The following is a 15,498-nucleotide window of genomic DNA, read 5'->3' on the forward strand; positions in this document are numbered from 1 at the left end:
AAAACGGTGTATCTGTTAGAAAGGAGGGTGGTTACAGGGGACCCCTGCATTACCTGCCTACCTCTACTCTTCCTGGTGGTCACCCACACCCTCTCTGCCTGTTCAATCCTCACCTGCGGTGATAGCACCTCGCTGAACTTGCTATCCATGACCTGCTCAGCATCACGGATGCTCCACAGTTAATTCACCCTCAGCTCCAGCTCCGAAATGCGGTTAGTCAGTAGCTGCAGTTGGACACACATCCTGCACACGTGGCCGCCAGGGACAAATGGAGCTTCCATGATCTGCCACATAGCACAGGACAAGCATTTCACAGATGTGAGCCATGACTAGGCCCCTTATTTACTTCCTTTTTACTAAAGATTAAGCTATACAAGTTAAAAGTAATCAATTAGTTAGTTTTTTTTATATCTGCCTTTGGTTTAGAGTATCCTCTACTTATGATTTAGTAAGTACTTAATTAGCAAGTAATTAATTAGTAAATTATTAATTAGTAAATAATTCAAGCTACATTGTGGTCCCTAGCAGCCTCTCTGAAATTTCAAATCTCCAATATCTAGAACGGAAAGGGCAGCAGGTCCGTAGAAACACTATGTCCTCCAAATTCCCCTCCACGTTACACACAATCTTGACTTGGACATGTATCATCATTCTTTACGGTCAATGGGCAAAATCCTGGAACTTCCTATTTAACAGCATTGTGGGAATACCATCACCTTATGGACCACAACAAGGCAGTATGGGGTGAGCAATAAATGTTGGTCTTGACTGCAATTGCCACAACCTAAGAATGAAAAATTAAAAGATCCTCCGCTCCTAATGTAAAATGGTCTCAAAATGTTTCAGACATCAGATTCAGCTCAAGGTAGGCATCAGGTTACACAGAGTAAACTAGGCAATTTTGCCAGATCTGCGCATTCAAAACACATCCTAAATTTTGCTGAATCAAATAATTGCATGAATCTGATGTCAGTTTGGAACTAGTCAGGTATGTAAACGTCAGTAATAATTCTGTGAACATTCTTCTGCCCAGTCTAAAGTGTTACGCCATTCCATCAACAATGGTACATAAGCAACCACATGCAGCAAGTGTCACCTTTAGTCAATAACCAGAAGGGAATTCCGCAGAATATCCAGCTTGAATTGCCCTCCAATTTTCCATTTTCGACATCTGCTTAGTAATTTTTTTCCCTTCTGCCACTCAAACTGCTTTTGCACTCATTGGAATTTCAATATGTCAGATAACCATACACAATTGAACATTTTACAAATCCACAGCATGACAGGCGGCACGGCAGTGAAGTGGTTAGCACTGCTGCCTCACAGCCCCAGGGATCAGGGTTCAATTCCGGCCTAGGGTGACTGTGCGGAGTTTGCACTTTCTCCCCCCCGTGTCTGCGTGAGTTTCCTCCGAGTACTCTGGTTTCCTCCCACAGTCCAAAGATGTGCACGTTAGTTGAATAGGCCACACTAAATTACCCCTAGTGTCCAACAGTTAGGTGAGGTTACTCGGATATGGGCTTCAGTAAGGTTCTCGCTCAAGGGCTGGTGCAGACTCAATGGGCCGAATGGCACTTCTGCACTTTAAATTCCACTCTATAACACAATACACCCCACAGTCCACCAAAGATTGTGTCGCTGCTATTGAAAGCAAACAAATATTCTCAAAGAAATGTACCATAAGAGCTATTATAATATTGACTCAAAGTTGGTTTGATTCACCCACGTCCGGAAACAAGTAATCTATTAAATTAAAACACACAAAGTTGCCATTAAACACTCAGCAACAGATTATAAAGAGAAAAACTACTTCCTTGAGTCATTAACAGTAAATAGACCCAGAAAACCTCAAATATTTACTGTCACTTGTTTCAGTTATCTTACCTCATCACCTTTCAGAACTTCTGTGCCATCAAAATCACGAGCCTGGTTTGTTTTCTGTGCCAATTCTTTCTCCATGATCAACAACTCCTCTTTTCCCTCCTGCAACTCTTCAGCTTTAGCTTCTTTTTTTCGAGAAATGATAGATGCCTGGGTGAAAATTAAAAGTTACTTTGGAAGTTGTTGATTACTGTAGATGTATAATTTTGCCTCAAATTTTGTCATTTGCTTCAGTATGGAGAACAATGTTCATACATATTCAGTTCTTAATTCAACAATTTCTTCTTGGAGATAATTTTAAGCTCATTGGTAACTATGCTGCGGTACTGGCATGGACAGAGGATTGGCTGACTGGCACAAGGAATAGAGTGGGGATAAAGGGGTCTTTTTCAGGATGGCAGCCGGTGACTAGTGATATGCCTCAGGGGTCAGTGCTGGGATCACAACATTTCACAAAGGGACTTAGGAGTTCTCGTTCAGGATTCTCTCAAGGTTAACATACAGGTTCAATTGCCAGTTAGGGCAGCACGGTGGCGCAGTTGTTAGAACTGCTGTCTCATGGCGCCGAGGTCCCAGGTTCGATCCCGGCTCTGGGTCACTGTCCATGTGGAGTTTGCACATTCTCCCCGTGTTTGTGTGGGTTTCGACCCCACACCCAAAGATGTGCAGGGTAGGTGGATTGGCCATGCTAAACTGACCCTTAATTGGAAAAAAATGAATTGGACATTCTAAATTTATAAAAAAAGAGAAAGACAACTACAATGTTCGCATTCATGTCATGAAGGCTAGAGCAGGGATATACTGTTGAGGCTGTATAAGGCTCTGGTCAGAGCCCATTTAGAATATTGCGAGCAGTTTGGGCCCTGTATCTAAGGAAAGATATGCTGGCGTTGGAGAGGGTCCAGAGGGGGTTCACAAGAATGATACCAGGAATGAAGGACTTGTCATACGAGGAGCGGTTGAAGACTCTGGGTCTGTACTCGATGAGTTTAGAAGGATTGGGTGGGATCTCATTGAAATTTACAGAATACCGAGAGGCCTGGATAGAGTGAACGTGGAGATGATGTTTCCACTAGTAGGAGAAACTAGAACCCAAGGACACAGTTTCAGACTGAAGGCACAGTCCTTTAAACTAGAGATGAGGAGAAATGTCTTCAACAAAAGGGTGGTGAATCTGAGGAACTCATTGCTGCAGAAGGCTGTGGAGGCCAAATCACTTAAGTGTCTTTAAGACAGAGATAGGTAGGTTCTTGATTAATAAATGGATCAGGGGTTATAAGGAGAAGGCAGGAGAATGGGGATGAGAAACATATTAGCCATGATTGAATGGTGGAGCAGTCTCGATGGGCTGAATGGCCTAATTCTGCTCCTATGACTTATGGTCTATGATTGGACCTGGCCAGTCTAGTACTAGGTGCATAGATATGATGTCCAGCACTAACTTGACCTGCCCCATAAAGGCCATTGCTCAAGAACTTGCTGAATGAAAGTGGACCCAATAGGCAAATCCAGGTAATTGTAAACATGGGGTCATCACAGATCAGTTGTAACTATCGACGTATTTCAGACTCATATCAAAAACTGGATTTCTCCACTTTTGAGATGGCCTGGATTTGAAACAGTGTGACACTTTGAAGTGTGATGTCTGAAGTGTGACACATATATCTAAAAATAAAACTCTTCTACAAAGGCTGCTCTCCTTAGAGGAACAAAGGTTAAGAGCAGATTTGATAGAGATCTTCAAAATCATGAACGGTTTTGATTGAATAAGGGGATACTGTTTCCATTCACAGAATGGTTAATTAGTGGAGCACACAGAATAACGGTGATCGGCAAAACAACCAGAGGTGACATGAGAAAACACTTCTATGTGATGGGTTGGCATTTATTTTTTCAAATCATTCATGACTTTGAACATCTCTTCTTTTAATCTTCTCTGTTCTAACAGCCTTAGTTTCTCCAGTCTCACAATATAACTGAAGTCCCTCATCTTAAAAGGGTCGTGCAAGCCGTTTCAGTAGTGATATAAAAAGATAATTGGATAGATACTTGAAGGGTAAACATTTACTGAATAGCTCTATCAAAGAGGCCTGATGGCCAAAAGGCTCCATCCTGTACGATATAATTCTATGAATATTGGGTTCTCTAAATTTTGGGTTTCAAGATGAATATTGTTACCTGCTCTTTTTATAAATAGATTATAAACATACACATAAGGCAGCCGATAATTCATTTTTGAGAAAATAATTCTTGATCAGGATGACCTTCAAATGCAGGTAGATTTTAATTATAATTTTCTTTGCAATATAATTTAACACTAAATTGCAAATAAAATGATTTCCTATCTGCTATGATGAACAACTGATAACAAACTTACTGGATTCAAACTTACAAAACTTCTGAATATTTTGGGCGGCACAGTGGTTAGCACTGCTGCCTCACAGCATCAGGGACCCGGGCTCAATTCAGGGCTTGGGCCACTTTCTGTGTGGAGTTTGCACATTCTCCCCATGTCTGTATGGGTTTCCTCCGGGTGCTCCAGTTTCCTCCCACAGTCCAAAGATGTGCAGGTTAGGTGGATTGGCCATGCTAAATTGCCCTTGGTGTCCAAGGGTGTGCAGGTTAGGTGGGGTTTCAGGGATAGGGCAGGAGAGTGGGTCGAGGTAGGGTGCTCTTTCGGAGGTTTGGTGCAGACTTGATGTGCCGAATGGCCTCCTTCTGTCATATAGGGATTTTATGTGATGTGGGCTAAAATTATTTAATGTAGGTTTATTTTGTAAATGCTTTTATTGGTTGTCACATTTTATGTTACAAATTCCAATTTGTGCTTTAAATTTACAAGTTTTATCACCGTGCAACAACCAGGGCCGGGATTCTCCCCTACCCGGCGGGGCGGGGGGGGTCCCGGCATGATGGAGTGGCGTGAACCACTCCGGCGTCGGGACGCCCAAAGGTGCGGAAGTATCCGCACCTTTAGGGGCCAAGCCCTAACATTGAGGGGCTAGGCCCGCGCAGGAGTGATTGGCGCTCCGCAGGCTGGCATGGGCAGCCTTTGGCGCCACACCAGCCGGGGCCGAAGGGACTTTGCCGGCAGGCGTAAGTCCGCGCATGCGCCGGAGCGTCAGCGGCTGCTGACGTCATCCCCAGGGGAGGAGGTCACTTCCGCCTCTGCCATGGTGAAGACCATGGCGATGGCGGAAGGAAAAGAGTGCCCCCACGGCACAGGCCCGCCCGCCGATTGGTAGGCCCTGATCACGGGCCAGGCCACCGTGGGGGCACCCCCCGGGGCCATATTGCCCTACGCCCCCCCCCCCCCAAGGACCCCAGAGCCGGCCCACGCTGCCTGCTCCAGTCGGTCAGGTAGGTGGTTTGATTCCCGCCGGCCGGAGAGGCTTGACAGCAGCAGGACTTCGGCCCATCGCGGGCCGGAGAATCGCTGGGGGGGGGGGCCTGTCGACCGGTGCGGTGCGATTCCCACCCCCGCCAAATCTCTGGTGGCGGCGAACTCGAGACACAGCGGGGGCGGGATTGACGCCCGCCGATTCTCCGACCCAGCAGGGGGTCGGAGAATCCCGCCCCAGAGAACAATTTTTAAAATTACAAGTGAGAGATAGTTGGACTGCCCCGAGTTGGCCCCAGCTTGCCTTGCGCAGTGTGTTGTTGCTCCCTCTGCCTTTTCCTGCTTTTCCTCGGGCTCGTTTCTTGCAGCTTGTATCCCAAGTTCTTTTTAATGGGCTCTTGCTGCCCCCCCTCACTCCTCTTCCCTTCCTTCCTCCCCACCTTTCTTTTTCCTTTGCATTCCATGGCGCGTCTGTGCCGAGCAGGGTTCTTTGGTGGGTGATAAGGGAGGCAAAGGCTAGGGTGTCCGCCCCTTCCCCATAAAGAGTTCTGGCTGATCGAAAACCCTGAAAATCCCCACTTTTGGGCCTGGCTCCACCCTCACCCCCACATCCATGGACAGTGCCCCAAAGGAGATTTTCCAGAACCTGACAAGTCTGGGGCAGGCCCAGAACATGTAGGCCTCCCTTGCACCATTCGCATTTGTCCTCTACCTCCGGGAAGAACCTATTCATTCGGGTTCTGGTTAGGTGCGCTCTGTGAACCACCTTTAGCTGCATTAGGCTCAGCCCTGCACAAATGGAGGTGGAGGTCGCCCTATTTACTGCTTTGCTCCTGTATTCCCCCTTACTTCCATGCCTAGTTATTCCTCCCATTTTTCCCTTGACTCATCGGAGGGGAAGCATGCCTCCATCAACAGTCTTCCATACAGGTTCCCGCAACCCAATAACAATCCCCGACACACAAACCGCACCCCCCCCCCCCCCCCCCCCCCCCCCCCAACATACAGTCTAAAACATCCACCCGCACATTCCAGGTAAAGAAATTTATCAATCTGGAAACAGTGTAACCAAAGACAACATTACCGCTAACCCCCCTTCCACACCCCCCCTAAAGTTCAATGGCAACCAATTCTTGGAAATGCATAATAAACAGCTCCCATGAATTGTGAAAGCCTTCCTTCATCCCTTTCAGCTGAGACTTCACCTTCCCGAGAGTCAAAGAAATTTAAGTAGGTCCCCCCCCGCCAAACCATGTCACATGGTGGAGAACCTAACCTCTACCCCAACAGAACCCACTTCTAGGGGCCCTGGTTCCACGTTCACGAGCACTACCCCCGAGATGATCCTGAAAAATCTCCCTCCAACAACCCCTCACATTCCACGTAACAATCCTAACTCGGGGGCCTCTCACCACTCCCCCTCTCATCATGTCCCTTCCCCCCTCCCTCAGTCTGTCCACCATCCTCATAACTCCAGGCCCTACCTACTGATCTTGGCTTGCACCGTCCCATTGTTACCATCGAGCCCCTACTCTCCCCTCCCAGAATCGTCCCATCCACTTCCTCTCGAAAACACCTCACCCAGTATCGGTTCCCCCAAATTCTCACACCTCCTAATCCCATCGAAACCTGTTGTACCAGTCTCTGATGGCCGCAGCCCCTCCCCCACCACACTCCCATTCACTGTCCAGCTTGGACCTTCCCGTTGCTTGCCTTTTTAACACAAGACCCTGCTCCCATGCCCACATGTCTGTCCTTGGCCCGCTACAATGTTCCAATGAAGTTCAATGCAAACTGGAGGAACAACATCTCATCATAGGCACGCTACAGCCTTCCGGTCTCAACTTCGAATTCAACAACTTCAGATGATTAGCTCTACCCCACCTCGACCCCTTTGTTTTCAACCCATTTGATTTTAACTGTCTTTTACCATTTCTTTTCTCTCTTGTCTTTCTTTATATATATTCACCCCCCACCCCCATCTTATCCACCGTTTGTTACCCTTTCTCCCCGTTGCTTCCTCCATCCCCTACCCCCACATCTGTATCTGTCACAGTTTACCCTCTGATGTCAGTTTCCCTGCAGTTTGGCCTTTCACACCTTTTGTTCGCTCTGGGGACTGCCATTAGCACTTTCCCCATGCTTTCTGTGGCTATTAGAACCCCGTTTCCCTGGGTTTCTGTGGCTATGACTCATCTTTCATTCTCACTCCACAGTATAAATATTTCCCACTTTCACTGTCTGTTAACTTTGACAAAGAGTCATTGGACTCGAAATGTTAGCTCTTTTCTCTCTCCCCAGATGCTGCCAGACCTGCTGAGATTTTCCGGCATTTTCTTTTTGGTTTCAGATTCCAGCATCCACATTATTTGCTTTTTTGTAGATTGGGGACCAGATTAGGCTGAGGCAGGGGTGGGTTGGACAGATTTTGCACTTGGGTTTTGATATGAAGACGCAGGGAGTGGCGGTGGTAGTAAACAAGCGGGTATTGTTTGAGGTGGGGAACATAGTGGCAGACCGGGGGGGGAAGGTCTGTGATGGCGAGGGGAAATTGGAGGGAATGCCAGTGGTCCCGGTGAACGTTTATGCCCCAAATTTGCATGATGTCAAATTTATGAGGCAGGTGTTGGGGAGGAGGGCAGGGAGGGTTAATACAGTTATTGAGCCGAGATTCATCCAGCAGAGGGCAGCAGAGCAGAGCTACTGATCAGCTGTTCTGGGGAAATTTGCATACGTGCAGTGCGGTCAGCCTAATTTGAAGGTGAACCTGCGAAGGAGACCCAAGGAGTTTGAGTGAAGGCAAGCATCCAGCAGAGGGCAGCAGAGCAGAGCTACTGATCAGCTGTTCTGGGGGAAATTTGCATACGTGCAGTGCAGTCAGCCTAATTTGAAGGTGGTTTGTGGAGGGGCTGTTGTCAAGTGAGCAGGGTTTGAGGGAATATCAGGTAAGCTCTTCCTTTCTTCTTCTTTTTCTTGTTTTTTTTTAAATCTAGAGGTGATGTCAGGGAAGGCAGTACAATGCTCCTCCTGCAGAACGTTTGAGGTGAGGGACGCAGTCAGTGTCCCTGCTGATTTCATCTGTGGGAAGTGCACACAACTCCAGCTCCTCAAAAACCGTGTTAGGGACCTGGAGCTTGAGCTGGATGAACTTCGGATCATTCGGGAGGCAGAGGGGGTCATAGATAGGAGCTTCAGGGAAGTAGTTACACCAAAGACTGGAGATAGATGGGTAACTGTAAGAGGGACTGGGAAAAAGCAGTCAGTGCAGGGACCCCCTGCGGTCGTTCCCCTGAGTAACAAGTATACCGTTTTGGATACTTGTGGGGGGGGACGACTTACCAGGGGTAAGCCATGGGGTACAGGCCTCTGGCACGGAGTCTGTCCCTGTTGCTCAGAAGGGAAGGGGGGAAAGGAGTAGAACATTAGTAATTGGGGACGCAATAGTCAGGGGCACAGATAGGAGATTTTGTGGGAGCGAGAGAGACTCACGTTTGGTATGTTGCCTCCCAGGTGCAAGGGTAAGTGATGTCTCGGATCGTGTTTTCCGGGTCCTTAAGAGGGAGGGGGAGCAGCCCCAAGTCGTAGTCCACATTGGCACTAACGACATAGGTAGGAAAGGGGACAAGGATGTCAGGCAGGCCTTTAGGGAGCTAGGATGGAAGCTCAGAGCGAGAACAAACAGACAGATCCAGCAGAGCAAAGCTACTGATCAGCTGTTCCGGGGGAATTTGCATACGTGCAGTGCGGTCAGCCTAAGTTGAAGGTGAACCGGCGAAGGAGACCCAAGGAGTTTGAGTGAAAGCAAGCATCCAGCAGAGGGCAGCAGAGCAAAGCTACTGATCAGCTGTTCCGGGGGAATTTAACTATAGGCCGGTGAGCCTAACGTCTGTGGTGGGTAAAGTCTTGGAGAGGATTATAAAAGATACGATTTATAATCATCTAGATAGGAATAATATGATTAGGGATAGTCAGCATGGTTTTGTGAAGGGTAGGTCATGCCTCACAAACCTTATCGAGTTCTTTGAGAAGGTGACTGAACAGGTAGACGAGGGTAGAGCAGTTGATGTGGTGTATATGGATTTCAGTAAAGCGTTTGATAAGGTTCCCCACGGTCGGCTATTGTAGAAAATACGGAGGCTGGGGATTGAGGGTGATTTAGAGATGTGGATCAGAAATTGGCTAGTTGAAAGAAGACAGAGAGTGGTAGTTGATGGGAAATGTTCAGAATGGAGTTCAGTTACGAGTGGCGTACCACAAGGATCTGTTCTGGGGCCGTTGCTGTTTGTCATTTTTATAAATGACCTAGAGGAGGGCGCAGAAGAATGGGTGAGTAAATTTGCAGACGACACTAAAGTCGGTGGAGTTGTAGACAGTGCGGAAGGATGTTGCAGGTTACAGAGGGACATAGATAAGCTGCAGAGCTGGGCTGAGAGGTGGCAAATGGAGTTTAATGTGGAGAAGTGTGAGGTGATTCAATTTGGAAAGAATAACAGGAATGCGGAATATTTGGCTAATGGTAAAATTCTTGGTAGTGTGGATGAGCAGAGGGATCTCGGTGTCCATGTACATAGATCCCTGAAAGTTGCCACCCAGGTTGATAGGGTTGTGAAGAAGGCCTATGGTGTGTTGGCCTTTATTGGTAGAGGGATTGAGTTCCGGAGCCATGAGGTCATGTTGCAGTTGTACAAAACTAGTACGGCCGCATTTGGAGTATTGCGTACAGTTCTGGTCGCCTCATTATAGGAAGGACGTGGAAGCTTTGGAACGGGTGCAGAGGAGATTTACCAGGATGTTGCCTGGTATGGAGGGAAAATCTTATGAGGAAAGGCTGATGGACGTGAGGTTGTTTTCGTTAGAGAGAAGAAGGTTAAGAGGTGACTTAATAGAGGCATACAAAATGGTCAGAGGGTTAGATAGGGTGGACAGCAAGAGCCTTCTCCCGCGGATGGAGGTGGCTAGCATGAGGGGACATAGCCTTAAATTGAGGGGTAATAGATATAGGACAGAGGTCAGAGGTGGGTTTTTTACGCAAAGAGTGGTGAGGCCGTGGAATGCCCTACCTGCAACAGTAGTGAACTCGCCAACATTGAGGGCATTTAAAAGTTTATTGGATAAGCATATGGATGATAAGGGCATAGTGTAGGTTAATGGCCTTTAGTTTTTTTTCCCGTGTCGGTGCAACATCGAGGGCCGAAGGGCCTGTACTGCGCTGTCCACATTGGAGAATAGATATGGGGTTGTTAGCAGATGGGGAGATGTGTGAGCGATTGAAGGCCGCCATTCGGAGGTATGTGAAGCTGAATGACACGGGCAACGTTTTGGCCACCACGCTATGGAAGGCGCTTAAGGCAGTGGTCAGGGGAGTTTATAGTGATCCAGGCAAATAGGACGGAGCAGGTAGTGGGGCAGTTAAGGAGGGCCAGGGGGGCAGTATATGAATATGGGGGGAATCATAGCATCATAGAATTTACAGTGCAGAAGGAGGCTAATCGTACCATTGAGTCTGCACCAGCCCTTGGAAAGAGCACCCGACTTAAGCCCACACCTCCACCCTATCCCGTAACCCAGGATCCCCGCCTAATCTTTTTGGACACACTAAGGGCAATTTAGCGTGGCCAACCCACCTAAATCGCACATCTTTGGACTGTGGGAGGAAGCCGGAGCACCCAGAGGAAACCCACACAGACACGGGGAGAATGTGCAGACTCCGCAGTGACCCAAGCCAGGAATCGAATCTGGGACCCTGGAGCTGTGAAACAACAGTGCTAACCACTGTGCTACAAGGCGAATAGGATTCGCCAACTCAGGAAGCAGGAGGTGTCGACGAAGATCAGAAAGGTGAAGGATGGGAGGGGGAGAGCGGCACTGGACGCGGTTGGGGGAGGGCGGGGAATGCGGCGTTTGAGGAATTTTAGAAAAGGTTATATGAATCGAAGCCCCCGGCGGGAGGACAGGGAAAGCAGTGATTTCTAGATGGCTTAGAGTTCTACAAAGTGGAGGTGATCTGGTAGAGGGGCTGGGGCACCCATTGGACTGGTGGGGGCAATGCAGGCAGGAAGGTCCTGGGCCCAGAAGAGCTCCCGGTGGAATTTCATAGGCAGTTTTCGGGGATCTGGGACCCCTGTTGGTAAGGGCATACAATGAGGCGAGGGAAAAGTGGGAGCGTGCCCCTACATTATTGCAGGCATGGATATCCTGAATTCTGAAGAAGGATAAGGACCCTGAGCAGTAAGGGCCCTACCGCCCGATCTTGCTGCTATACGCTATAGAGCTTTCCTAAATGCGGATAATCTGTTATTTTACATTTCGGACCCGTTGGGAGGCATTGTGGTGAAAAATGAAATGAAATGAAAATCGCTTATTGTCACGAGTAGGCTTCAATGAAGTTACCGTGAAAAGCCCCTAGTCGCCACATTCCGGTGCCTGTTCAGGGAGGCTGGTATGGGAATTGAACCGTGCTGCTGGCCTGCCTTGGTCTGTTTTAAAAGCCAGCGATTTAGCCCAGTGTGCTAAACCAGCCCCTGAGGGAGGGATAGAGAGAGGGAGAGAGAGGGAGAGAGAGGAGGGAGGGAAGTGAGAATAATCCAGAGGCTCAGGATAGTGATCTGAGGACTTGGGTTTGAATTCCAGATGATGGAATTTAAACTCAATAAAATATCTGGAATTAGAAGCTAATGATGACCATGAAGCCATTGTCGATTGTCATAAAAACCCATCTGGTTCACTAATGTACTTTAGGGAAGGAAATCTTCCGTCCTTACCTGGGCTGGCCTAGATGTGATTCCAGACCACATAGCAATGTGGTTGACTCTTAACTGTCCCCCTCAAGGGCATTTAGGGATGGGCAATAAATGCTGGCACAGCCTGCAATGCCCACGACCCATGAACAAATGTTTTTAAAAGGCTGGATATTAACCCAGAATTTAGAGCTGGAGTTGCTGTCTCACTCACCAGGAATTAATTCTACATCTATTGACTCTAGTCATTCAGCCAAAGGCATTGTAAAATATTTGAAAAACAAATGTCCACAAGTATGCGCTTCTACATTTTTAGAAATGGAATCAACCAGGAGCTCATTGGTCATAATAGCGTTCACATTATCCTTACCTGTTGACGAAAGAGGAAAAGTTTGTCATCCGTTGGATCATTTCTCATCATTCTCTTTTCAATTAGTTGATTAATTTGTGTATTGACCTCCTGGATCTAAAAATTGAAAGCAGTGATATCAAAATAATGAACTGTTTCTAAGAATGCTGGGTTTTAAATAATGAATATATATTAAATAAAACAAGCTAAAATGTTTGAATATATTTGACTGTGCAATTACAGCTTTAATTAAAAGCCTCTATAGATAATGCTGTTTGCAAAGTCACATTTACATAGATGAATCACATTTTAAAATACATATTTTGGAACTATGATGCTATAAAGTACTAAATGCTAGATCTTTTAGGTTCAAGCTTTATTGTTGGTCAAAATGCTTAGCATGGTAACAATATTAGCCATTGGAGTAAATGAACATATTTTGCTTGGTCATATTAACCATCCTGCATTGTGAATCATTTGAAGTGATAAGTTCAAATTAAAAAACTTCTGATCCAAGTCAGAAGTTAATTACATAATGAAATGTCAAATACAGACCAACTAATATTGGAGACTGCTCAGGACAATGGGAAAGCAGTAACTAGCAGTTCAGCAACCTCCCACATTGTGTATGGAAGTAACCCCAGGTTCTTCTGTGAGGCGCTATCATCAGAAATTGGATATAACAATAGAAGGGCAAAAACTGGTCGTTAAACCAGCAGCCTGATCAAATTAACCACCTGGGATGGGTTTCAGACATCTCATAAATGTCATGCAGGAAACACTAGTTTAAACTGATTCTAAGGCAAAATACTACAGATGTTGGAGATCTCAAATAAAAATCAGAAAATGTTGGAGACACTCAGTACATCAGGCAATATCCATGGGGAGGGAGAGAAAAGTCGACATTTCAGGTAAAGACCTTTCATTAGAAATGGAAAAGTTACAGATGGTTTAATAAGGTTCCCCATGGTAGGCTTATGCAGAAAGTAAGGAGGCATGGGATAGTGGGGAATTTGGCCAGTTGGATAACAAATTGGCTAACCGATAGAAGTCAGAGAGTGATGGTGGATGGCAAATGTTCAGCCTGGAGCCCAGTGGCGTACCGCAGGGATCAGTTCTGGGTCCTCTGCTGTTTGTGATTTTCATTAATGACTTGGATGAGGGAGTTGAAGGGTGGGTCAGTAAATTTGCAGAAGATACGAAGATTGGTGGAGTTGTGGATAGTGAGGTGGGCTGTTGTCGGCAGCATAGAGACATAGATAGGATGCAGAGCTGAGCTGCGAAGTGGCAGATGGAGTTTAACCCTGAAAAGTGTGAGGTTGTTCATTTTGGAAGGACAAATATGAATGCGGAATACAGGGTTAATGGTAGGGTTCTTGGCAATGTGGAGGAGCAGAGAGATCTTGGGGTCTATGTTCATATATCTTTGAAAGTTGCCACTCAAGAGGATAGAGCTGTGAAGAAGGCCTTTGGTGTGCTAGCGTTCATTAGCAGAGGGATTGAATTTAAGAGCCGTGAGGTGATGATGCAGCTGTACAAAACCTTGGTAAGGCCACATTTGGAGTACTGTGTGCAGTTCTGGTTGCCTCATTTTAGGAAGGATGTGGAAGCTTTGGAAAAGGTGCAAAGGAGATTTACCAGGATGCTGCCTGGAATGGAGAGTAGGTCTTACGAGGAAAGGTTGAGGGTGCTTGGCCTTTTCTCATTAGAATGGAGAAGGATGAGGGGCGACTTGATAGAGGTTTGTAAGATGATCAGGGAATAGATAGCCTAGACAGTCAGAGACTCTTACTCCCTCCCCCCGTTCTGTGCTGTATTTTTCTATGTTCTATGTTCTAATGTTTTCAGCAAGTACAGAAATAGGGAAAGGGGGGAAGGAGAGGTACTTTGTTTCTCTCTCCACAGATGCTGTCTGAGCTGTTGTGTATTTCTAGCATTTCTATTTTTTATTTTCCGAGGCTAAATTGATTGGTAGTAGACAGACAGATGACCAATATGTGTTGAACAGATAAAAGCAAATTACTGCGGATGCTGGAATCTGAAACCAAAAGAGAAAATGATGGAAAATCTCAGCAGGTCTGGCAGCATCTGTAGGGAGAGAAAAGAGCTAACATTTTGAGTCTGGATGATCTGCTGTGATCGGTGCTGCAACCTCAGGTATTCACGACATATATTAATGATTTAGATGAGGGAACTAAATGTATTATCTGCAAATTTGCAGATGACACAAAACTGGATGGGAGGGTGAGCAGTCGGGAGGATGCAAAGATCCTTCAGTATGATTTGGACAAGTTGAGTGAGTGGGCAAATGAACAGCAGATGCAGTATAATTTGGATAAATGTGAGGTTATCCACTTTGGTAGCAAAAGTGGGAAGACAGATACAGATTGTTATCGAAATGGCCATAAATTAAGAGAGGGGAATGTGCAACAAGACCTGGATGTCCTCATACACCGGTCACTGAAAGTAAGGATGCAGGTGCAGCAGGCAGCAAAGAAGGCAAATGGAACGTTGGCCTGCACAGCGAAAGGGTTAGAGTTATAGGAGCAGGAGTGTCTTGCTGCAATTATACAGGGTCTTGGTGAGGCCACAACTGGAATATTGTTTTGATCTCCTTTAATGAGGAAGGATGTTCTTGCTGAAGGGGATGTGCAGAGAAGAATTATCAGACTGATCCCGGAGATGGCGAGATTGACATGAGAAATTGAGTTGGTTAGGATTGTATTCGCTAGAGTTCAGAAGAATGAGAGGGGTGATCTCATAGAAACCTGTAAAATTCTGTCAGGACTATATAGGGTAGATGAAAGAAGGATGTTCCCGATGGTGGTGGTGTCGAGGACCAGGGGTCATAGTCTGAGGATACGGGGTAGACCATTTAGGACAGGGATGAGGAGAAATTTCTTCACCCAGAAAGAGGTCAGCCTGTGGAATTTGCTACCACAAAGTAGAGGCCAAAACATTGTACGTTTTTCAAGAAGTAGTCAGATAAAGCACTTGGGGTGAAGGAGGTCAAAGGATACTAGGGGGGAGGTGGGGAAGATGGGATCAGGCTATTGAGTTTGATGATCAGCCATAGTTAGGGGGAATAGATACATGCAGAGCGCGTGAGTCCCAAAGAAATAGGCTTTGATTCATGGGACGCTGGCACAGAAATGGGGTAAGGGGCAGCTCAACTGATGGGGTATATTTCA

General features: G+C 46.6%; 1 protein-coding gene across 3 annotated transcripts in view; it reads right to left on the reverse strand.

The window, feature by feature from the left end:
• ift81 (intraflagellar transport 81 homolog) overlaps positions 1-15,498 on the reverse strand; it is a 153,525-nt gene that overhangs the window by 99,411 nt on the left and 38,616 nt on the right. For all 3 annotated transcript variants that reach the window (XM_038789145.1, XM_038789160.1, XM_038789154.1), the window contains 2 exons: positions 12,329-12,424; positions 1,885-2,031 (listed from right to left, as the gene is read on the reverse strand). In XM_038789145.1, the coding sequence (XP_038645073.1) occupies positions 1,885-2,031; positions 12,329-12,424 (243 nt within the window). The remainder of the gene's footprint in view (positions 1-1,884; positions 2,032-12,328; positions 12,425-15,498) is intronic.

This window comes from Scyliorhinus canicula, chromosome 1 (genome assembly GCF_902713615.1).
Source record: "Scyliorhinus canicula chromosome 1, sScyCan1.1, whole genome shotgun sequence".
Classification (NCBI taxonomy): domain Eukaryota; kingdom Metazoa; phylum Chordata; class Chondrichthyes; order Carcharhiniformes; family Scyliorhinidae; genus Scyliorhinus; species Scyliorhinus canicula.